At 37.3% G+C, this 25240-nt stretch overlaps 1 protein-coding gene across 1 annotated transcript in view; it reads left to right on the plus strand.

Moving 5' to 3' along the window:
- Positions 1–25240, plus strand: part of LOC103352159 (disintegrin and metalloproteinase domain-containing protein 5) — a 114066-nt gene that overhangs the window by 83801 nt on the left and 5025 nt on the right. The window contains exons 13-16 of the mRNA XM_051832399.3: positions 2652–2747; positions 8067–8265; positions 17302–17392; positions 17922–18147. Of these exons, the coding sequence (XP_051688359.3) occupies positions 2652–2747; positions 8067–8265; positions 17302–17392; positions 17922–18147 (612 nt within the window). The remainder of the gene's footprint in view (positions 1–2651; positions 2748–8066; positions 8266–17301; positions 17393–17921; positions 18148–25240) is intronic.

The raw sequence follows: 25240 nt of genomic DNA on the forward strand, positions 1-25240 counted from the left end.
TTGAACATTGAACCATCCCTGCATACCAGGGATAAATCCCACTTGGTCTGGGTGGATGATCTTCCTTATGACGTGTTGTATTCTATTGGCCAGATTTTATTGAGGATTTTTGAGTCTATGTTCATCAGGGAAATTGGTCTGTAGTTCTCTTTCTCTGCTACATCTTTTTTCTGGTTTAGTACTTAAGGTTATAAATTTAACGTGTGTGAAACTTACTATATTTTAAAAATAGCTATAACAACACCAGTCATATATGAATATATCATGGTACTTCAAATAAGTTTATGTGAAAGATGGAGTTAAGAAATGCTTATTTTAGCACAAAATTTTCTATATACATGTGTAGTTTTCTAATACACGTTTCCATGAACTTTTAAGAGACTCTTTGTATTATCATTGTAAAACAGAAACCAGACAGGGCAGATAAAACAAAAATTCTCCCTTTGTATCCATCACTTCTAGCTGTTAGAAAACTATTGTTTTCAGTTTTGTGTCTAGCTTTCCAGAGGTTTATTACATATTTACAGATGTATGTGTCCATTGATATGGAATGTAATTCTGTGTAGAGTTTTTGGGCATACATATTACGATGTCCTATGAGTTTTTCTGCAACTTGCTTTTGTTACCCAGCAGTTTATACATAGCATCAAAATGTGTCACTAAAAAAATAAAGTTAGAAATGAATTTACTTAGTGCATTGAAATAAAGCTCTAGATAAATAACATTAAGATGGCTGGAATATCTCTAATATTTTACAAGTAGAAAAATATACTTCTAAATTACCTGCAGTTATATAAGTTACTATGAAAATCAGACACATCAAATTACATGAGTATGGCTATAACCATATTTAGATAGAAATGTATAGACGTTGACATTAGAAAAGGAAAATTAAAGAAAAACAAATATTTTAAGTGTTCATTTCAAAATGTTGAGAAAATTTGATCCCTTGGAAAAATCTAAAAAATGAAAAATTTCAGAAGACATTGATCAGACCAAACCCAAAAAGAAGCTTTGAAAATCAATATAAGGATTGAAAAAGAGAAAACAACTCAGAGCCTAAAACTTGAAGAACAATTGATGTTAATAAAACAAGTACCCAATGAAAACAGTAAATCTGAATCTTCTTAGACCTAGTACATAGTTAAATATGCATTTTATAAACTTCTCATAAAAAGACTTTCCTAGTTTGTTACTTTAATCAAGTTTAATCCTTCTGAAGCAATAGTCTAATTTCTTTCAAAATAAATTCCTCATTTTGTGAAGCCACTGTAATCCTGATACAAAAAAAAAAACCCTCATGAAAGCCATAAAAAGGAAAAGTAGGGGCTGGCATTGTGGCACAGCAGGTAAAGCTGGCATCTGCAGCCCCAGCATACCATATGGGCGCCGGTTGGAGTCCCAGCTGCTCCACTTCCAATCCAGCTCTCTGCTATGGCCTGGGAAAGCAGTAATAGATGACCCAGGTCCTTGGGTCCTTGCACCTGTATGGGAGACCCGGAAGAATTTCCTGGCTCCTGGCTTCCGATCTGTGCAGCTCTGACCGTTGCGACCAATTGGAGAGTGAACCACCAGATGGAAGACCTCTCTCTCTCTCTCTCTCTCTCTCTCTCTCTCTCTCTTTGCCTCTCCTTCTCTCTCTGTGTAACTCTGACTTTCAAATAAATAAATAAATCTTTAAAAAAGGAAAACTAGTAGCCTGATTTACTCATCCACCTAGAAAGAGGAAATTCTAAATAAATGTCAACAAGATAAATCTGGACCCAATTCATAAAGGTAAGCTTGATTTGCTTTTTGATCATAAATCAGCTTTATTCCTCATCATGAAAGAAAGAAAAAGTTGTGTGATGGATCCAATATATAAATGGACAATTTGAGAAAATCAAACGTTCATTCACAAATTTTCTAGTGCAGTGTTCTTCAATAGAACATTCTGTTCTCACGAAATGTTTTTCTATGTTATCTAACAAATCACCCATTAGTCACATATGTCTGTCTAGCTAAGACTGAGGAATTGAGTTATTTAATTTCATTTAAATTTAAAGTACACGTGGCTAGTGTTGATCATATTGAACGATGCAGGTGTAGAATGTCAACTTTTTCATTTTTTCTCCAAGTGTGGTGAAGAATTCAAGTAAAAGGAGCAAGTATAGTAAACATTTGTGATTTTGTGGCAAATTCTTTATTTAACTTTGGAATTTATTTGGGCATAAATCTGCCAGGTGCAATTTATTATTACCAGCAAGAATACAATAAAATATTTGAATAAAATGGTATTGAAAGTATCTAATGACTGTTTTCTCTAGCTTCATTCTATAGTATTGTTCAACTTATACAAAATATAGTGAGACAACACATTCCTTTTTTAAATTTTTAAAATGTTATTTAAGTTATGCAAGTTTCATGTATTTCATATATACAGAATTAGGAACATAGTGATACTTCCCACTCTACCTTCCCTCCCACCCAACACATATTTATTTTCTAACTACTGAATGAGATGTTGGTTTCTGTAAGTCTCATACAAAGAATGAGATTACTGAAACTATGAAAGTAAGACAAGTTGTATTCTCTGTAAATTAGTCTGTTACAGTTTTTTGTAAATTTGTCCAGTCATACATGATTAAGTAACACTTCACATTTCTTTATAGAACTGTACACATAAAAAATGCTGTGACCCTACAACTTGTACATTGAAATCCGGTAAACAATGTGGCTCTGGAGACTGCTGTACAAAAGATTGTAAGGTAAGGGGCAATGTGTATTTTGTAACATCTCAGCATTACAATGAATTAAATGTCTTCAATATTTTTTCAAATACCCAAACAACGTTGGAGCCACTCCCACATTTGAGTCTACTAAGCAATCTATCATTTTATGTACTCCCACATGTATAACTGCATTTTTAAATCTCTCACCTTAATTTCCCACTTCTTTTCTCTAAATTTTTTTTTCTTATTTCTTCATTTGAAGGGCAGAAATACAGACACACACACACACACACACACACACAAACACACACACACACACACACATAGTGGAGAGAAAGGGAGAAAGAAATCTTCCATCTACTGGTTAATTCCTTAGATGCCTGCAGCAGCTGGGGCCATGCAAGGAGCTGAGACCTCAGTTCGAAACTCCCTCTGGTTGGCAGGGGCTAAACAACGTGAGGCATCACTTGCTGCCCCCCACAGTGTGATTAAAAAAAAATTGCAGGGCCAGCGCCACGGCTCACTAGGCTAATCCTCTGCCTTGCGGCACCGGCACACCGGATTCTAGTCCCGGTCGGGGCGCCGGATTCTGTCCCGGTTGCCCCTCTTCCAGGCCAGCTCTCTGCCATGGCCAGGGAGTGCAGTGGAGGATGGCCCAAGTCCTTGGGGCCTGCACCCTATGGGAGACCAGGAGAAGCACCTGGCTCCTGCCATCGGATCAGTGCGCTGCGGCCATTGGAGGGTGAACCAATGGCAAAGGAAGACCTTTCTCTCTCTCTCTCTCTCTCTCTGTCCACTCTGCCTGTCCAAAAAAAAAAAAAAAATTGCAGGAAGAATGCACCCAAACACTCTGATATAAGGGACAAGCATCCCAAGTGGTGCCCAATGCCTGCATGGACTTCCCATTTCTGTGCTTAATTACAAGTCTTTCTGTGTTTTATGTTGTCTCCACGATCAACATATACCTGAACTAACACCCTTGAGGACTTAGTTTCTAATAATAGTCTATCTCTTCTGCACTCAAGAGTTGGATAACATTAGTAACAGAGAAACACAGTGATTTGAACATATTTGTAAGCCACAGGGAACATCTACTAAGATGATAACTTGAAAGGTTTTAAAGTAAGAATATTGAAATGATGGAAATACGATCCAATGTATGATTGAAGTGTGCTACCTCTAAAACGGAAAAGTAAGTTTATAGATGTGCTATTGAAATGATGTCTCGTTATGACACAGTAAAAAAAACAAATGGAATTGGAATGCAGTAGTCGCCCCTTTATCAAGGTCCCCAGTATATACCTAAAACTGGGTAGTATGAAATCATGCCATCTGAAAACTGAGACAGTTACAAAGTTACGTTCTGTCAGGTAGGTAGTATACACAGCATGAATATCCTGGACCAAGGTATGATTGATTCATACTCTGGGATGGGAGGGATTTGAGATATTTCATTGTGCTGCTCAGATTTGGCCCAAAAATTTAAGATTATTTCTGGAAATACAGTCCATCTCTTCTATTTCTTTTTGAGTGATCTTTGGTACTTAGTATCTGTTATTTATGGTATAATCTAAACTGTGAAATTAATTGACATAATGATTTATAATATATCCTTGTCTTTTTAATATATAAACTTTTTAAAGATTTATTTATTTGAAAGACAGAGAGAGAGGTAGAGCCAGAGAGACAGAGAGGACTTCCATCTGCTGGTTCACTCCCCAAATGACTGCAATGGCCAGAACTGAGCTGATATGAAGCCAGGAGCCACGAGCTTCTTCTGGATATCCCATGTGGGTGCAGGGGCCCAAAGGCTTGGACCATTTACTACTGCTTTCCCAGGCCCTAGCAGAGAGCTGCATTGGAAGTGCCACATCGCTGCTACCCCCCTGCCCCAAGTAATGTCTTAACTGCTGCTCTACACTCATGCCTCTTCACTAAAATTTAAACATATTTCATTACTTATGCTCAGACTTCTGCATGTCTTTATGTGTGTATGTTTTGAAGCCAATGTAATGTACAGTCATTCCCCAAAAGTTCTTATGACTTACACACACCCTCAAAAGTTTAACTTGATTTAAAGCAAATCCCATTACGATTTCCATTATTGGATACAATGCAGTTTAAATTATACACACTAACAACACTTTTAAACAAACTGACATCCAGTACCCCAATTCATGCCATATTTATAGGACATTGCCAATTTTTTTGACATTGCTCTACCAAAGGAAGATATCTTTTGAGTGAATAAACCATATTCACATATTATGAGGGATATATAAGCAAGTCTGTTTGAGGCTACTGAGGGAGACATGATTCTCATTAGTCCCTGGGCCCACCAGTGGGAAGTTTTGTAGCCCGAACTATAAGTTTTCTGATATACCCAGTACTTTCTTACTGATGGAATCATCACTGCTGGTGAAGTCATAAACCCATTCATACCTGGTCTGCCCGTGGAGAAGAAAACGAGCCTTGGTTGAAATAAGATGTAGACACATTGAGAGCCTTGCAAAAAAGAATGAATAAAGTAGGAGGAAAAATTCAAAGCAGGATAATTTTAAAGTTATGGATTTCTTTGGAATCTAATCAGAGAGATAAGAAATCTTTCAAATACATAGTCTGTGTTTATGCTCCCTGAACAACACAATAAAATTGATAGAATTTAACCCTAGTCACTGTGTAAGCATATGTTTTGAAAATTCTACACCACACTAAAAAACTGCAGAAGAAAAACCATATGATTATCTCAATAGATGCAGAGAAAGCATTCAATAAAATACAACACCCTTTCATGATGAAAACTCTAAGCAAATTGTGTAAAATTTTGAACATTCCTCAATACAATCAAAACAATTTATGAAAAACCCACGGCCAGCATCCTATTGAATGGGGAAAAATTGGAAGCATTTCCACTGAGATCTGGTATCAGACAAGAATGCCCACTCTCACCACTGCTATTCAATATAGGTCTGGAAGTTTTAGCCAGAGCCATTAGGCAAGAAAAAGAAATTAAAGGGATCCAAATTGGGCAGGAAGAAGTCAAAGTATCCCTCTTTGCAGGTGTTATGTTTCTTTATTTAGGGGATCCAAAGAACTCTACTAAGAGACTATCAGAACTCATAGAAGAGTTTGGCAAAGTAGCAGGATATAAACTCAGTGCACAAAAATCAACAGCCTTTGTATACCCAGGCAATGCACAGCTGAGGAAGAACTTCTAAGATCAATCCCATTCACAGTAGCTACAAAAAACAATCAAATACCTTGGAATAAACCTAACCAAGAACATTAAAGATCTCTGCAGTGAGAATTACAAAATCTTAAAGAAAGAAATAGAAGAAGATACCAAAAAATGGAAAAATCTTCCATGCTCATGGATTGGAAGAATCAATATCATCAAAATGTCCACTCTCCCAGAAGCAATTTACAGATTCAATGTGATACCAATCAAAATACCAAAGACATTCTTCTCAGATCTGGAAAAAATGATGCTGAAATTCATATGGAGACACAGGAGACCTCGAATAGCTAAGGCAATCTTGTACAACAAAAACAAAGCTGGAGGCATCACAAGACCAGATTTCAGGTCATACTACAGGGCAGTTGTAATCAAAACAGCATGGTACTGGTACAGAAACAGATGGATAGACCAATGGAACAGAACAGAAACACCAGAAATCAACCCAAACATCTACAGCCAACTTATATTTGATCAGGGATCTGAAACCAATTCCTGGAGTAAGGACAGTCTATTCAACAAATGGTGCTAGGAAAACTGGATTTCCACATGCAGAAGCATGAAGATATTCCCCCATCTTACACCTTACACAAAAATCCACTCAACATGGATTAAAGATCTAAATCTACGACCCGACACCATCAAATTATTAGAGAACATTGGAGAAACCCTTCAAGATATAGGCACAGGCAATGACTTCTTGGAAAAGACCCCAGAAGCACAGGCAGTCAAAGCCAAAATTAACAATTGAGATTGCATCAAATTGAGAAGTTTCTGTACGGCAAAAGAAATAGTCAGGAAAGTGAAGAGGCAACTGACAGAATGGGAAAAATATTTGCAAACTATGCAACAGATAAAGGATTAATAACCAGAATCTTCAAAGAGATCAAGAGACTCTACAACAACAAAACAAACAACCCACTTAAGAGATGGGCCAAGGACCTCAATAGACATTTTTCAAAAGGGGACATCCAAATGGCCAACAGGCACATGAGAAAATGTTCAGGCTCACTAGCAACTGCAACTTGCTTATGTCCCAAGTGACACCAACCCTCCCACAGCTGGCCATAGGGCACCATTGTGTCTTGGATTTGGGAAGAAAGGGAGAGAGAGATACACTGCCTTTTTTTTCTCCCTCTGGATGAGCATTCATCCTGTTCTCTTCAATGTTCTGGGCTGGACTCAAAGACAGTGTAGTCCACTAGGCTCTCCCTCCACCTGCATCAACAGTGGTGGGGGCTGTGCAGTCTGACCTCAGCTTGCTCACCAGAGCAGTGCTTTCTCTGGATCCAAGCTGCTGGGTCCTTTGTTGTGTCGCAGGACCTCCCACTGCAGTTTTCCCTGCAATTTTTCCCTGAGAGTGCACTTTCTCCACTTTTTTTCTACTAATTTCGTCGAGCCTAGATCAGATTACCCTGTCACTGTTCTGCCATCTTGGAACCCCCACTTTGTGATGGGATTCTTCTTTGCAGCCTTTGTCTCTGCTATTGAGGATTTTTTTATTATTATTTTTACTGTGTGTTGAATTTTTTACTTAGTGAAGGGTTACATTTGTGATGATAAAATGAACTGAAGCACAACATTGTAAAAAGTAAATGAAATCATAAGAAAGGGAGGAGTGAGAAAGGTGGGAGATGGTTGAGAAGGAGGGTTAGGGTATAAAGTATCACTGCTTTACATCTGTATTTATGAAATACATAAAATAAATATAAATATAAAATAATTATAAAAATCTCCTTTTAAACATATCTACATTTAAAAATGTTTACCATATGGACTCATTTTGAAGATTGTTGCTGATTTCTGCATTATGACTGATGGACTGAGAAATCATAAGCTTCTAGTGTGAACATAGCTATAATGGGTTAGAAGAAACATATTTCATTAACTCCATTTTCTATCATTCTTTGATTTCTGTAATTGTACTTATCTTTGAATTCCTAGCTTTTCTACTGACCATTACCCAATTTTTTTAATACACAAGAAATTGAATCATCTAAATCTGTTTGCCTTAAGCAGTTAATAAGATGATTGTCTTATTGCTGTTAACAGTTTGGAGACAAAAAAAAATGAAGTATCATCAATATGTAACCTTATCTTAAATTCCTATTCCCTCCTAGGTAAAACCAATGGGTGTAAAATGTAGGGACCCTGTTGATAAACAATGTGATTTCCCTGAATTTTGCAATGGGCGGCTCCCAAACTGTATGCCTGACACTTATGTGCGCAATGGAGAATACTGTGATGGCGGTGATTCCTTCTGTCATGATGGACTTTGCAAATCCACCACAAGGCAGTGTAAAGCGTTAATTGGAGGCGGTAATGACCATAATTTTTTTTTCTTAATTACTAAAGTCTGATTATTCCAAGGTCTATTATTTAATTCTCTAGGAAAAAATCTAAACTTGATTTTTCAGCTGAGTCTTGCCTAGTGTTTATCAGTATTAAAAGAAGTCGTAATTTACCTTATTTTAAAAAACAAAACAAAAAGAATTTATGTAGTGTTTATGTTCACAAAAGGAAGACACCTCAAAGGGAAATCAGACTTTTTGTAATATTGTATAGAATTTGTTATGATGGGGTCTAATTCAAACTGAAGGGAAATAAGGACTTTTATTAGAGTAAAGGAGGGCTAGTCAGGGATTAGACAGGCTTGAAAGTGCTTGCTGGTGAACGAAGGCATCGGCTCACAACCAGTCGAGTCTGGTTTGATAGTTTTTTGGGTTTTTTTTTTTTTTTTTTTTTTTTTTTTTTTTTGGTAGATCAGCACCTTGGTTCACTCAAATACAGATCCTCCTGCACACAACTGAAATTTTTTTTTTCCAGTCCTCACATTAGGCAGTCTTTAACCAGGTCATAGGAGAGCCCTCTATGTATTGGCTGGATTGTATAACTGCCAGGAATTGAAGAAGAAGTGAGACTGAATTTTTGGTGGTGGTGGTTATTACGCTTTTTCTCAGTTTTTCCATCAGAATCATTAGCTGCAACTTGTGGCATGACATCAGCTATAGAATAGTATTTGAAATAAAACTGAGATATACACAAATGATCAGTAAAATTAGGAGAATTAAAAAAGTAGTTCAAAATAATGGTCTAATTTCCCTACAAGTAGAGCCAGCACTTGGTTTTGTGTATTTAAAAGCCCTCTGTGGGACCTACAAGGTATAGGTGCAACAGTGTTCTCCTCAGACAGCATACATGTCTTCCTGGAGCCAAATGTTACATCTAAAGTATCATTATTTCAAAACCATATCTCTATCTATAGTCCTATTGATCAGCAGTCAATACATCTAAGATATGAACAGTCTGCCTCTATCAATCAGTTTCTTTGTACTTATTTTCTGGAGAATGCTCCCACTTTGCAAGCCTGCCATGGACCTTGGGAGTAAAGGAAGGGTGTCAATGTTTTCCCTCAATGATTCTGTATTTCTACCTAGGTTAACTCCAATTATTTGAATAGATCATATATGGCCTTTAAGCAGAATTTCCCTTTAAGTAGTAAATTTGATATAATTCTGAAGGATGTATTAGTTTTGCAAGATCAAACCAACATAGGATTTACTACAAAAGGCAATAAAGATCTTACATTACAGACATAACAAATCATTGTATGCTACCAACTTGTTGGATTCTGGTCAAAACATACTGATGAAGTTGCTGTATTCAAATACATAGCCGTGTACCAAGCAACAACATGTAAAGAAATGTACAGATTTATGCAGTGAAGCACCTTGATTTTAAGTGTTAAAAAATTTAGACCAGTGAAGAAAAGATATTTCGACTGGAAATGTACCACTTCTAAGTTACTTTTGTTTTGGTTAAAGTCTAGTTCTTGCATTTCTGAAAACAGAGAAACTTCCTATTGTTGGAATAATATAAAATGATTTTAATGTCTTTGGTCATTGTTTTGTGGTGATATTTACCCTCTAGAAGGTGGAAATCTCATTGATTATAAAGTCACATACTCTACTAGAGGTCAATTTTATCAGATTGAGTTGTATATCACCTAAATGAATCTGAGTGCTTACTCAACAGGTATATGAGTTTCTTAACCTCTGAGAAATTAATATTTTAGGCCAATTATTAATTTCTGGTATCAGGGTAAGAAACCGTCCTGTGTATTGTAGGATGTTTAACAGTATCCATGTCCTCTGCTCAATACACAAAATACCTGGAAGCATTTTGGTTCTCACAGCTGGAGTGGAGTTGATACTGGTTTGTAGTAGGTAATGGCTACAGATGCTTCTGAACATCCTACAGTACTTCAAAGCACTATGTCAGCAGTGCCAGGGCTGAGATTCCTTTCTCTAGAGAGAGCCACAAGTTTGGCTAATTCAGTGCCTTGAGATTCTAAAAAGGATTGATTTCCACATTGATGTACATACAGCAATTGCACCATCAACCTGGTGTTGTCTTTTTTTCAATGAAAAGTTTTAAAATTTGTTTTCATTGTATTTGAATTGCAGAGGTGGGGAGAGAAGGAGAGAGGAAGAAGAAAGAGAGAGAGATAGAGAAATAGAGAAAGGAGAGACAGAAAAAAGAAAGGAGAAAGAGAAAGAGAGAGAGAGTGCACTTTCATCTTCTTATCTGCTCATTCACTCGCGAAATGCCTGCAGCAGCAAGAACCAGGTCAGGCAAAATCCAGGAGCCCAGACCTTAATCCAGGTATCCTACTTTGGTGGCAAGGACCTTACTACTTGCGCCAATACCTGCCACCTTCCATGGTGTACATTAGTGGGAACATGGATCAGAAGCAGAGTAACCAGGACTTGATCCAGGCACTCCCATTGGGATGCAGGCATTCCAGGAGGTGACTTAACCATTGGACCATGCGCTTACTCCATCCTGATTCAACTTTAACATATTATGATCCATCAAAACAATTTTGGATCTGTAACATTTATGGAAGTGTCCTGAAGTTTGGCTCTATGTGTAGATATTTTCTAGACTATAAAAATATGCTAAGTATGGAATTATAAATGACTTGCTGGATTATGGATAGTTATATGGGGGTAAATCAAAAATATGTTATAATCATTTGATCAGCTATCAAAATAAGTTCAGAGTATTCAGTGAGTCATGATACTTATACATCATGCAACAGAATAAAAATTTAAATCTAATTCCTGTTTGAGGCCTAAGGATATTTCATTTTGTTTAGTGGAAGCTACAATGCTGTTAAATTAAGAAACAGGTTATAACAGGTCATGGATCTTTGATGAAAACTAGGTAGTTGTATAAATACCCCTAGAATATAACTTAAAGTTTAGTAAGCATAGAAACTGACATTTATGGTAATCTGAAAAACCCAGAAAAGGTGGTTACTGAAGGGTACATTGAGGTAGTGTCTTAGTCTGTTTTTGTTGCTGTAAAAATGCAACAGGGGCCAACACTTGCAGCACAGCAGATTAAAGCCCAGACTGCATCGCCGGCATCCCATATGGATGCTGGTTCAAGTCCTGGCTGCTCCACTTCCAATCTAGCATTCTGCTATGGCTTGGGAAGGCAGCAGAAGATGGCCCAAGTGCTTGGGCCTTTGCACTTGCATGGGAGTCCTGGAGGAAGTTCCTGGCTCCTGACTGTGGATTGGAGCAGCTCCAGCCATTTCGGCCATCTGGGGAGTGAACCAGTTGGTGGAAGGATGGAAGACCTCTCTCTCTCTCTCTCTGTATGTGTGTGTGTGTGTCTCTCTCTCTGCCTCTGCAACTCTGCCTTTGAAATAAATAAAATCTTTTTAAAAAATGCAATGAAGGCTGGGTACTTTACAAAGGAAAGAAGTTTATTTAGCTCATGATTCTGATCAATGGGATGTCCAAAATCACAGGTTTTGTGTCAGCTGCATAATAACATGTCAAAAGACATCATGTGGTAGGAGCACATGCAAGGCATCAAATAAGAAGGGAGAAAGTAAGAGGCTGAGGAAAAACCATGCTTACTGTTGTATAATAACCTTCTCTGGAGGAAAGTAATTCTCTCTTCTGAGACATAGAATAATCTATAGGACCAGTAGATCCCTTCAGGAGGGGAGTTATCAATGCACAAAAATCAACAGCCTTTGTATACACAGACAATGCCATGGCTGAGGAAGAACTTCTAAGATCAATCCCATTCACAATAGCTACAAAAACAATCAAATACCTTGGAATAAACTTAACCAAGGATGTTAAAGATCTCTACGATGAAAATTACAAAACCTTAAAGAAAGAAATAGAAGAGGATACCAAGAAATGGAAAAATCTTCCATGCTCATGGATTGGAAGAAGCAATATCATCAAAATGTCCATTCTCCCAAAAGCAATTTATAGATTCAATGCAATACCAATCAAGATACCGAAGACCTTCTTCTCAGATCTGGAAAAAATGGTGCTGAAATTTATATGGAGGCACAAGAGACCTCGAATAGCTAAAGCAATCTTGTACAACAAAAACAAAGCTGGAGGCATCACAAGACCAGATTTCAGGACATACTACAGGGCAGTTGTAATCAGAACAGCATGGCACTGGTACAGAAACAGATGGGTAGACCAATGGAACAGAATTGAAACACCAGAAATCAACCCAAACATCTACAGCCAACTTATATTTGATCAAGGATCTAAAACTAATTCCTGGAGCAAGGACAGTCTATTCAATAAATGGTGCTGGGAAAATTGGATTTCCACGTGCAGAATCATGAAGCAAGACCCCTACCTTACACCTTACACAAAAATCCATTCAACATGTATTAAAGACCTAAATCTACGACCTGACACCATCAAGTTATTAGAGAACATTGGAGAAACCCTGCAAAATATTGGCACAGGCAAAGAATTTCTGGAAAAGACCCAGGAGGCACAGGCAGTCAAAGCCAAAATCAACTATTGGGATTGCTTCAAATAGAGAAGTTTCTGTACTGCAAAAGAAACAGTCAGGAGAGTGAAGAGACAACCGACAGAGTGGGAAAAAATATTAGCAAACTGTGCAACAGATAAAGGGTTAATAACCAGAATCTACAAAGAGATCAAGAAACTCCACAAAAACAAAACTAACAACCCACTGAGGAGATAGGCCAAGGACCTCAATAGATATTTTTCAAAAGAGGACATCCAAATGGCCAACAGGCACATGAAAAAATGTTCAAGGTCATTAGCAATCAGGGAAATGCAAATCAAAACCACAATGAGGTTTCACCTCACCCCAGTTAGAATGGCTCACATTCAGAAATCTACCAACAATAGATGCTGGAGAGGATATGGGGAAAAAGGGACACTAACCCACTGTTGGTGGGAACGCAAACTGGTTAAGCCACTATGGAAGTCAGTCTGGAGATTCCTCAGAAACCTGAATATAACCCTGCCATTCGACCCAGCCATCCCACTCCTTGGAATTTACCCAAAGGAATTTAAATTGGCAAACAAAAAAGCGGTCTGCAGCCTAATGTTTATTGCAGCTCAATTCACAATAGCTAAGACCTGGAACCAACCTAAATGCCCATCAACGGTAGACTGGATAAAGAAATTATGGGATATGTACTCTTTAGAATACTATACCGCAGTAAGAAACAACAAAATCCAGTCATTTGCAACAACATGGAGGAATCTGGAACACATCATGCTGAGTGAAATAAGCCAGTCCCAAAGGGACAAATATCATATGTTCTCCCTGATCGGTGACAACTGACTGAACACCAAAAAGGAAACCTGTTGAAGTGAAATGGACACTATGAGAAACGGTGACTTGATCAGCATAGCCCTGACTGTTAATGAACAACTTAATACATTATCCCTTTAGTAGTTTTTTTTTTGTCTCTTCTACATAATATGACTAGTTTAATTCTGTAATTAATACACAGTTTTTCTTAAGGGTTGAAATTTAACTGAAATGTGATCCCTGTTAAACATAAGAGTAGGAATAAGAGAGGGAAGAGATGTATAATTTGGGACATGCTCAAGCTGACTTGCCCCAAATGGTAGAGTTAGAAACATACCAGTGGATTCCAATTTAATCCCATCAAGGTGGCATGTACCAATGCCATCTCACCAGTCCAAGTGATCAATTTCAGTTCCCAATTGATCATAATGAAAGGACTAAGAGTCAAAGGAAGCACATAAACAAGTCTAGTACCTGCTAATACTAACTGATAGAATAAATAAAGGGGAGAGTTATCCAACATGGGAAGCGAGATACTCAGCAGACTCATAGAATGGTGGATGTCCTAAACAGCACTCTGGCCTCAGAATCAGTCCTAAAGGCATTCCGATCTGGCTGAAAAGCCCATGAGAGTATTTCTGGCAAAAAAAAAAAAAAAAAAAAAAAAAAAAAAACACAAACCCTAAATGAAAGATCTCTGTGAGTCTGTGAGTGAGATCCCAGTGGAAAGAACAGGTCTTCAAAGAAGGAGGTACCTTTCTCTGAAGGGAGGAGAGAACCTCCACTTTGATTATGACCTTGTCTAAACAAGATAAGAGTCGGTGAACTCAAAAGGCTTCCATAGCCTTGGAAACTCATGACTGGAGCATGGGGAGATTACTGATGCCATAAACAGGAGTGTCAATTTGTAAAGTCAACAATAGGAGTCACTGTGCACTTACTCCTCATGTAGGATCTCTGTCCTTAATGTGCTGTACATTGAGACTTAATGCTATAATGAGTACTCAAACAGTATATTTCCCTTTGTGTTTCTATGGGGGTGCAAACTGTTGAAATCTTTACTTAATGTATACTAAACTGATCTTCTGTAAAAAAAAAAAAAAGAAGAAATTATCAATTCCCAACTTGACTCTCACTGGGATTAAACATGACAATAGGTCTGATCTGATTTCATCATCATTTAAAAAATCATCTATTATTTTTCACATTATGTTTGTGTGGGAGCAAACTGTTGAAATCTTTACTTAATGTATGCTAAACTGATCTTCTGTATATAAAGAGAATCGAAAATGAATCCTCATGTGAATGGAAGGGGAGAGGGAGTGGGAAAGGGGAGGGATGCAGGTGGGAGAGACGATATGGGGGGGAAGCCATTGTAATCCATACGCTGTACTTTGGAAATTTATATTTATTAAATAAAAGTTAAAAAAAGACACCTCTTTAAGGTCCTACCACCTGCCAATACCATTACTCTGAGGACCAGGCACCCAGATCTTGAACCTTTGGAAGACAAACCATGCTCTGGGAATCAAATATGGTGGTAAAGCACTGAGTTACAAAACCCATGGATTTAACAATTAAGATGATCAGTTGTATAAGAGGATTCCAAAATAAATGTTTTTTGAGTGATGGTTCTTTCAACTGCATAGGAAGGGGAGGGGAGGGGAGAGTAAGGGAGAAGAGGGGACAGAAGGGATGAGGGAAGGGGAGGAAAAGGAAGGGAATTGGAAGGCAAACTCAAAGGGGTTGGTTAAGGACTATGGAGTAAGGAGGTGAGAGAGGAGGGAGAGGCAGAGAGAAATGAAGAGAGCAGAAAGTATAAGGGAAGTGGGAAAGGAGAAAGAGGAAAGAGAAATGTATCCTCGTTTTCCAAATCCCCTCTGAGAGCATGTGCACATCAAGCTACTGTAGCTGTGACCAGGTTACTGAACCACTAACCCTTGACATCAGGGGTCAGCCCATGACTGTGCAATACCCTCTGGCCCAGGAAAGCAGGGTCATAATACAAATGACCTGTCTTATCTAAATTGTTATAATTTTGTTCAGCGTGGTTTTTTTGCATTAGTTTTGATTTAAAATATTGCTTTAAAATGTTATTTATTTTAATTACTAGGTCCCCCACTCCATCCGAATACACAATTTTTAGTCTTATTCATCTTGACCCGTTGTATAATTTGAGGGAACTGGAAAGTTTAAAATTCAGTGATTGCAGAAGAGCAAACAGAAAGTTACTCCTTTTTGTGTGACTTCTAGAGCCATCCTTTTCCAAAAAGAGAATTGCTATTGATAATGGATTCTCTTCACAAAATTCTCTATACAATTTTGTAGCATCCCACAGCTGCACATATATATTATTGAATGTGTCCTTCAGGACATTGAAATCTATAAATCATGTTGTCCATTATTAAAATCTGAAATTATTGAAAAGAGCTCCCTGGCCAATAAGTAGTGGTAACTACAAAAGACCTCAGTGATTTTTAACATATAACTAGGATCAAAGCAACTCACTATTAAGTCACCAAGTGAAACTGGTGGGGAAGCTATTATATGTACATTTTAAATGTTAAAACATTAAATTAGACACACTAAATATATAAGAAAACTAAAGAAAGTGAACGCTGATGTTCCATCTGATTTTAAGAAGTTAAGACACTCCCATATGGGTGTACCTACATTCAATTCCAATCACCATTCCCAATTCCAACTTCCTGCTGATGTGTACCTTGGAAGACAGCTGGTGATGGCTTAAGCATTTGGTTTCTTGCCCCCTATGTGGGAGACCCAAGTTGAATTGTCAGCTCCTGGCTTCAGCCTGGTCCAGTCTTGTATGTTGTGAGCAAAGAAAAGAGTGATCCAGCAGCTAAGAGCTCTCTCCCTCTCTCCCCCACTTTGTCTCTCTATCTGCCTCTCAAATAAATAAAAATTAAGTAAGGGTCGGCGCCACGGCTCAATAGGCTAATCCTCTGCCTAAGGCGCCAGCACACCGGGTTCTAGTCCCAGTCGGGGCACCAGATTCTGTCCTGATTGCCCCTTTTCCAGGCCAGCTCTCTGCTATGGCCCGGGAGTGCAGTGGAGGATGGTCCAAGTCCTTGAGCCCTGCACCTGCATGGGAGACCAGGAGAAGCACCTGGCTCCTGGCTTCGGATCAGCGCGATGCGCTGGCCGCGGCAGCCATTAGAGGGTGAACCAATGGCAAAGGAAGACCTTTCTCTCTGTCTCTCTCACTGTCCACTCTGCATGTCAAAAAATAAAATAAAATAAAATAAAAATAAATAAGAAGTAATTCTCATTTACTAATTATTATGATATGAAAAAATGGGGATAATAAGGAGTGTTAGGAAAATGCTCATTGAGTTTGTTATCAGTATTTCTATAAATACAATTTCTCTCCAGCTTTGTTTGAAATAAGGGTAAGATATGTTTTCACGTAGGTAGACAACTAACACAAAAAGTAAGCAGTTTGTGTAAATAGTGGGGGACACAACTACTTATTTTCCTAGCAATAGAGTGTTCCAGAAATGTTGCTGTTTATTTCTATTTGAGGCAGAACAAAGTCTATCAGATTTAGCATCAGGAGTTATCTTTTTAATCTAGTTCTCCCTGTAGTAATATTTTAATGCTGGATAATGGTAAACTTCTTTAGGGATCTTGCTATAACATACAAATTATGTATATTACTATGGTATAATTTAAATTCTATGTAACTAATTGAGATGTTGTTTTTAGATTCTAGAGGTGCTCCATTTCCATGTTTTGATGAGATAAATGCCAGAGGAGACAAATTTGGAAACTGTGGCAATGGTCCTTGTCAATTTGCGTATGTATTTAGATAGTAAGATTTTGTTTGTATGTAGATGATAGATTATAGTGAAACCACATTTTTGCTGGGTTATCTTTGCTACATAATCTTATTTGAATGATATTGTCCACTTCCTCCAATAACATGCATCCAGTGCCTATAGTTAAAGGAGTAATGACCATAAAAATGACTTCTGTTTATGGTTGTGATGAGCTAGGTTTGGTGTTAGGCAGTTTACATATGTTTACATACATCACATGTGCACAGTAAGAATTACAGTTCCCATTTTACTCATTTACTCAGCATCTAACATAGGAGAGATCTGGGCCATCAGATAGTAGAAATTATTAACTTTTCTCTTGCCAAATTGCTTAGAAAGCAAAAGAAGCCATACCGTATCTCCATAGTCTCAAAAATCTTTACTGAGGAAAAAAAATTGCTGAAACCTAGGTGTAAATTAATAAGACATTTTCTAACTTACCTATTTTAGCAACTGGCTATTTCAATAAATGATAAAAGATTTTTTTTTTCTCCCTTATACTTTTAGAGATTTGCTATGTGGAAAATTAATTTGTGCATGGCCACACAAGAGAATGATTTCACGTGTAAATTTATCTGTTATTTACTCACATATTCAAGATGACATATGTGTATCAACATATCTACCCATCAAGCCACCTGCAAACATTCCGTGGACGACATCGCCATACACTTCAGCTGATAGCAGAGATGAAACGTTTGTACAAGATGGAACCATTTGTGGTCCTGATATGGTAATTTGAACTACAAAAATTCATTTAAATGTTTTTATGATTATACTTATTTAACAATGTATCAACCAATGCATTTCCCATATTTTATTTGTTGTAAAATACATGCAGCATTAACTCATCAATTATTTCAATTATTTTGAAATGTAGAATATATACTCATAGTGTTGCACAACAAATGTAGAATATATACTCATAGTGTTGCACAACCATCATTGCTATACATTTCTCTAATGTTCTTTATCTTCTAAAATGGAAATTCCTTTTGAAATATTTATTTATTCTTATTAAAATAAACAGAACATATATTATATATTCCATACTTATAGTTCCAAGAAGTCAAATGAACTCTCCATACTTCCCTACTTAACCCCCAAACTCCTTCCTCCTCCCCCTCTATCCATCAGTTTTTGCAAGGACATAATTCTAATCTACCCTATAATCACAGGCTTAGATCACCACTATTCATGTTATTCATGAAGACCGTAGTTTCACAGGAATATAAACAAGGGCTAAAAATAACAATCATATCCCAAACTGATCATTTCCCTGCAATATTGTTTGGTATTATGCATTCATTGTCACATATCAGAAAAACATATAATATTTGTCTTTTTGAGACTGCCTTATTTCACTAAGCATAATACTTCCAGTTGCACCATTTAGTTGCAACACACAGGGTTTCTTTCTTTATGGCTGAGTAGTAGTTCATGGTATATATATATATATATATGTGTGTGTGTGTGTGTGTGTGTGTGTATCACATTTTCTTCATCAGTCATCGGCTGATGAACATCAGGTTGGTTCCATATTTTAGCAATTGTGAATTGAGCTGCAATAAACATGGGAATAGAAATAACTTTTTCGCTGATGTCATTTTGTTTGGGTAAATTCCTAGGACCAGGATGGCTGGATCATACGGTAGATCTATTTTCTAATTTCTGAAGAATCACCATCTGTCATGCATAATAGGTGTACTAGTTTACATTCCCACCAGCAGTGTATTAGGGTAGATTTTTTTCCCACATCCTCACCAGCATTTATTATTTGTCCATTCTCCAGGGATTGATTTCAGCTCCTTTGTCATAGATTAGTTGAGTACAGGTGCATGGATTGATTTCTGGGAATTCTATGGTGTTTCATTTGTCTTCATGTCTATTTCTGTGCTGGTACCAGGATGTTTTCATTATAACTGCACTGTAGCATGTACTGAAATTTAGTATTATAATTCCTCCAGTTTTGTATTTGTTGTTTAAGACTGCATTAAGTATTCTGGGTCTGTTGTTTTTCCATATGATATTTTAGCATCATTTTTTCAGGATCTGAGAAGAATGACATAGGTATTTTGTTAGGTTTGCATTTAATCTGTAAATTGCTTTGGGCAATATGGACATTTTAATTATATTGATTCTTCCAATTCCAGAACCTGTAAGATTTTTTCTTATTTCTGTTCCTTATTCTTTCTTTAATGTTTTGTAATTTTCTTTATAGATATCTTTTTCATCCTTGATTAAATATATTATAAGACATTTACATTTTTTTGAAAGGGACTGGTCTTACAAGTTCTTCCTCAGCCATGACATTGTCTGTGTGTACAAAGGCTGTTGATTTTTGTGTGTTTATTTTCTATCTTGCCATTTTACCAAAATGTTTTTATGAGTTCCAGTAATCTCCTACTGCATTTTTTTGCTCCCCTATATATAGAATCATGTTATCTGCAAAGAGAGATAACTTGACTTCTTTCTTTTCAATTTATATCCCTTTGATTTATCTTCCCTAATGACTCTGATTAAACCTTCCAGAACGATAATGAATAGCAGTGGTGAAAGTGAGCATGCTCATCTGGTTCTGGACCTTAGTTGGAAATGTTTCCAAAGTTTCCTAATTCAATATGATACTGGGTGTGGCTTTGTGATATACTGCCTTGATTGTGTCGAGAAATATTCCTTCTACACCCAATTTGCTTAAGGTCTTTATCATGAAAGGGTATTGTATTTCATCAAATACTTTCTCCATATCTATTAAGATAATCAGATGGTTTTATTCTTCAATTTGTTAATGTGATGTGTCACATTTATTGATTTGCTTATGTTGAACCAGCCCTGCATATAAGGGATAAATCCCACTTGGTCCAGGTGAATGATCTTTTTGACTTATTATTGTATTCAATTAGCTACTACTTTGTTGAGGACTTCTAGAACAAAATAGTAAGTTGTTCCTTGACAGTCAGGACAAGGGCTGATTAAGACATTGTTTCTCATAGTGTCCATTTGACTTCAACAGGTTTCCTTTTAGGTGCTCAGTTAGTTGTTACCAATCAGGAAGAACATATGATATTTGTCCCTTTGGGGATTTTTGTGTAAGGAATAAGGTAGGGGTCTTGCTTCATGCGTCTGATGTGGAAATCCAGTTTTCCCAGCACCATTTGTTGAATAGACTGTCCTTACTCCAGGAATTAGTTTCAGATCCTTGATCAAATATAAGTTGGCTGTAGATGTTTGGATTGATTTCTGGTGTTTCTGCTCTGTTCCATTGGTCTATCCATCTGTTTCTGTACCAGTACCATGCTGTTTTGATTATAACTGCCCTGTTGTATGTCCTGAAATCTGGTAATTTTTATCCCTCTGACATTGTTTTTTTTCTACAAGATTGCCTTAGCTATTCGAGGTCTCCTGTGTCTCCATATGAATTTCAGCATCATTTTTTCCAGATCTGAGAAGAATGTCTTTGGTATTTTGATTGGTATCACATTGAATCTGTAAATTGCTTCTGAGAGAGTAGACATTTTGATGATATTGATTTTTCCTATCCATGGCCTTGGAAGATTTTTCCATTTTTTGGTATCTTCTTCTATTTCTTTCTTTAGAATTTTGTAATTCTCATCGTAGAGATCATTGACATCCTTGGATAAGTTTATTCCAAGGTATTTGATTGTTTTTGTCGCTATTGTGAATGGGATTGATCTTAGAAGTTCTTTCTCAGCTGTGCATTGCCTGTATATACAAAGGCTGTTGATTTTTGTGCACTGAGTTTATATCCTGCTACTTTGCCAAACTCTTCTATGAGTTCCAATAGTCTCTTAGTAGAGTTCTTTGGATTCCCTAAATAAAGGATCATATCATCTGCAAAGAGGGATACTTTGACTTCTTCCTGCCCAATTTGGATCCCTTTAATTTCTTTTACTTGCCTAATGGCTCTGGCTAAAACTTCCAGACCTATATTGAATAGCGATGGTGACAGTGGACATCCCTGTCTGGTACCAGATCTCAGTGGAAATGCTTCCAACTTTTCCCCATTCAATAGGATGCTGGCCGTGGGTTTTTCATAAATTGTTTTGATTGTATTGAGGAATGTTCCTTCTACACCCAGTTTGCTTAGAGTTTTCTTCATGAAAGGGTGTTGTATTTTATCAAATGCTTTCTCTGCATCTATTGAGACAACATATGGTTTTTCTTCTGCAATATGTTAATTTGGTGTGTCACATTGATTGATTTGCGAATGTTGAACCATCCCTGCATACCAGGGATACTTGGTCTGGGTGGATGATCTTTCTGATGTGCTGTTGCATTCTATTGGGTAGAATTTTATTGAGGATTCTTTGTCTATGTTTATCAGGGAAATTGGTCTGTAATTCTCTTTCTTTGCTGGGTCTTTTTCAGGTTTAGGAATTAAGGTGATGCTGGCTTCATAGAAAGAATTTGGGAGGAGTCCCTCTTTTTCCATTGTTCTGTATAGTTTGAGAAGAATTGAAGTTAGTTCTTCTTTACATGTCTGGTAGAATTCAGCAGTGAATCCATCGGTCCTGGGCTTTTCTTTTTTGATAGGGCCTTTATTACTGTTTCAATTTCTGACTCAGTTATGGGTCTGTTTAGGTTTTCTGTGTCTTCATGGTTCAAATTAGGTAGGTTGTATGTATTCAGGAATCTATCCATTTCTGATAGACTTCCTTGTTTCCTGGCATACAACTCTTTGTAGTAATTTCTGATGAATCTTTTTGTTTTTGTGGTGTCTGTTGTTACATTCACTCTTTTATTTCTGATTTTATTGATTTGGGTCTTTTCTTTTTTTAGTTAGGTGGACTAATGGTGTGTCAATTTTATTTATTTTTTCAAAGAGCCAGCTGATCTTTTGTAATTTTTTTGATTGAAGTCTGTTGATTTCTTCTCTAATTTTAATTATTTCTATTCTCCTACTAGTTTTAGATCTGGTTTGCTGCAGTTTTCCTAGATTGTTGAGATGCATTGATAGCTTATTTGTTTGGTGCCTTTCCAAATTCTTGGTGTAGGCATCTATTGCTATAAACTTTCCTCATAACACTGCTTTTGCTGTATCCCATAAATTTTGGAATGCTGTGTTGTTATCTTCATTTGCTTCCAGAAAGTTTTGATTTCTCTTTTGATATCTTCCTTGACCCACTGTTCATTCAGGAGCATATTGTTCAGTCTCCATGTGTTTGCATATGCTGTAGGGATTCCTGAGTTGTTAATTTCCAGCTTCATTCCATTGTGATTGGAGAAGATGCATTGTATGGTTTCTATTCTTTTGAATTTGCTGAGACTTGCTTTATGGCCTAGTATGTTGTCAGTCCTCGAGTAAGTCCCATGTACTGCTGAGAAGAATGTGTATTCTTTAAGTGTAGGGTTAAAAGTTCTGTAGATATCTGTTAGATCCTTTTGGGCTATAGTGTTGATTAAATCTTCTGTTTCCTTTTTTATCTGTCTTCTTGATCTGTCCGTTGCTGAAAGTGGAGTACTGAAGTCCCCCATTACTATTGTATTGGAATCTTAAGTCTCCATTTAAGTTCCTTAACATATCTTATAAATAATCCAGTGCCCTGTAATTAGGTGCATATACGTTTATAATAGTTTCATCTTCCTGTTGAATTGATCCCTTAATCATATAGTGCCCCTCTTTGTCTCAACAGTTTTTGTGTTGAAGTTTATTTTGTCTGATATTAACATGGCTACACCAGCTCTTTTTTGGTATAGAATAGCTTTTTACAACCTTTCACTTTCAGTCTGCATGAACCTTTGTTGGAAAGATGTATTTCTTATAAGCAGCAAATAGATGGGTTTTGTTTTCAAATCATTCAGCCAGTCTGTGTCTTTTAACTGGAGAATTGAGGCCATTTGCATTCAATGTGACTATTGATAAGTAGTGACTTGCCCCTTCCATTTTTCCAAAGGTATTTCCAATATATACTTTGAAATTCCTGTGATCTTTTACTGAGAGATTTTCTTCCTTTACCTTCTTTCATATTGATGACCTTGTTTCTGTGTTTCTGTATTTAATGCATCTTTTGCAGGGCTGGACTAGATGTGACATAGTCTTTCAATTTCTATTTGCTGTGAAAGGTCTTCACCTTCATTCACAAATGAAAGCTTTACAGGATATAATATTCTAAGCTGGCAGTTTTTTTTCTCTTAGTACTTGGGCTATATCTCACCATTCCCTTATAGTCTGTAGGGTTTCTGATGAGAAGTCTACTGTGAGTCTAATTGAAGATCCTCTGAGAGTAATCTGACGTTTTTCTCTTGCACATTTTAGAATATTTTCTTTATGTTTCACTGTAGTGAGTTTTATTATAATGTGTCATGGAAAGAATCTCTTCTGGTCATGTTCATTGGGTGCTCTGTGTGCTTCCTGTACTTGGATATTTCTTTCTTTCTCCAAACCCAGGTTTTCTGCTAGTATCTCACTAAAAAGGCCTTTTAATCCTTTCTCTCTCTCCATCCCTTCAGGAACTGCTAGAATCCAAATGTTGGGATTTTTAATAGTATCCTGTAGATTCCCAACAATATTTTTTGGTTTCTAATTTCCTCTTCTTTGGTTTGACTGTATACTTTGCTGTGCTCTGTCTTCTAAGTCCGATATTCTCTCTTCTGCCTCAGTGATTTTGTTTTTAAGGCTCTCAACTGTGTTTTTTATTTGTTCTATTGAATTTTTCATTTCATTTTGATTTCTATATCTTAATTTCATGTTCTACTAAATTCCTCATTTCATTTTGATTCCTCTTTAAGATTTTATTTTCATGAGAGAGATTTTCTGTCATGTCCTGCATGGATTTCAGTAATTCATGCATTTGTTTTTGATTATTTCTAAATATTCTTTGAAAATTTTTGAGTTCCATTTCTTGCATTTTTTCTATCTCATCATCTTTATAATCTTATATTGGAATGTCATGTTCTTTCAGGAGCATCATGTTGTCTACCTTGTTCTTTTTTTTTTTTTTTTTTGACAGGCAGAGTGGACAGTGAGAGAGAGAGACAGAGAGAAAGGTCTTCCTTTTTGCCGTTGGTTCACCCTCCAATGGCCACCATGGCCAGTGTGCTGCGGCCGGCGCACTGCGCTGATCCAATGACAGGAGCCAGGTGCTTCTCCTGGTCTCCCATGGGGTGCAGGGCCCAAGTACTTGGGCCATCCTCCTCTGCCCTCCCTGGCCACAGCAGAGAGCTGGCTTGGAAAGGGGGCAACGGGACAGAATCCGGCACCCCAACTGGGACTAGAACCCAGTGTGCCGGTGCCACAAGGTGGAGGATTAGCCTAGTGAGCCGTGGCGCCGGCCGTCTTCCTTGTTCTTGTTTCCTCAGTTTTTCCATTTGTTGTTTGGCTTTGTGGAAATATTCTTTGTTTTCTTCTTCTTTTTTTTCAATGTGGCGGCTTTTATTATACTATGACTCTAGATTAAGTGGACTGTCTGCATTTGGTGAATCTCTAGAGGCTTGTGGGTATGGCCAGAGAGCTCTGTTCAGTTCTTCAGGGTTAAGGGTGTGCCAAAGGTGACACACCCAAGTTTGAAGTGGTAAATCTTCTCTCTCTATTATTTTTTTTTTATTCAGAAGGGAAGTAATTCTGTTCAGCTGAGCTTTTCTCCTTGATGGCAATCAGTGTCTGAGCGCTAGCCCTAGTGGGTATAATATTCATCTGCTCTATCAAGGACCACACTAAGGATCTGTGAAGTCCACAGTTAAGCTCAGATTCCCCTGAAATGTCTCTCACTGGGTAGCGAAGGCCACCCGAGCTTGTGTTGTCTCCCACCGAGTACTTATGTCTCAGCCACACCATGAGTTCTCCCATACACACTCATTTTTTTTTT

Source organism: Oryctolagus cuniculus, chromosome 2, assembly GCF_051225735.1.
Source record: "Oryctolagus cuniculus isolate XC-2025 breed Fujian yellow rabbit chromosome 2, ASM5122573v1, whole genome shotgun sequence".
NCBI lineage: Eukaryota > Metazoa > Chordata > Mammalia > Lagomorpha > Leporidae > Oryctolagus > Oryctolagus cuniculus.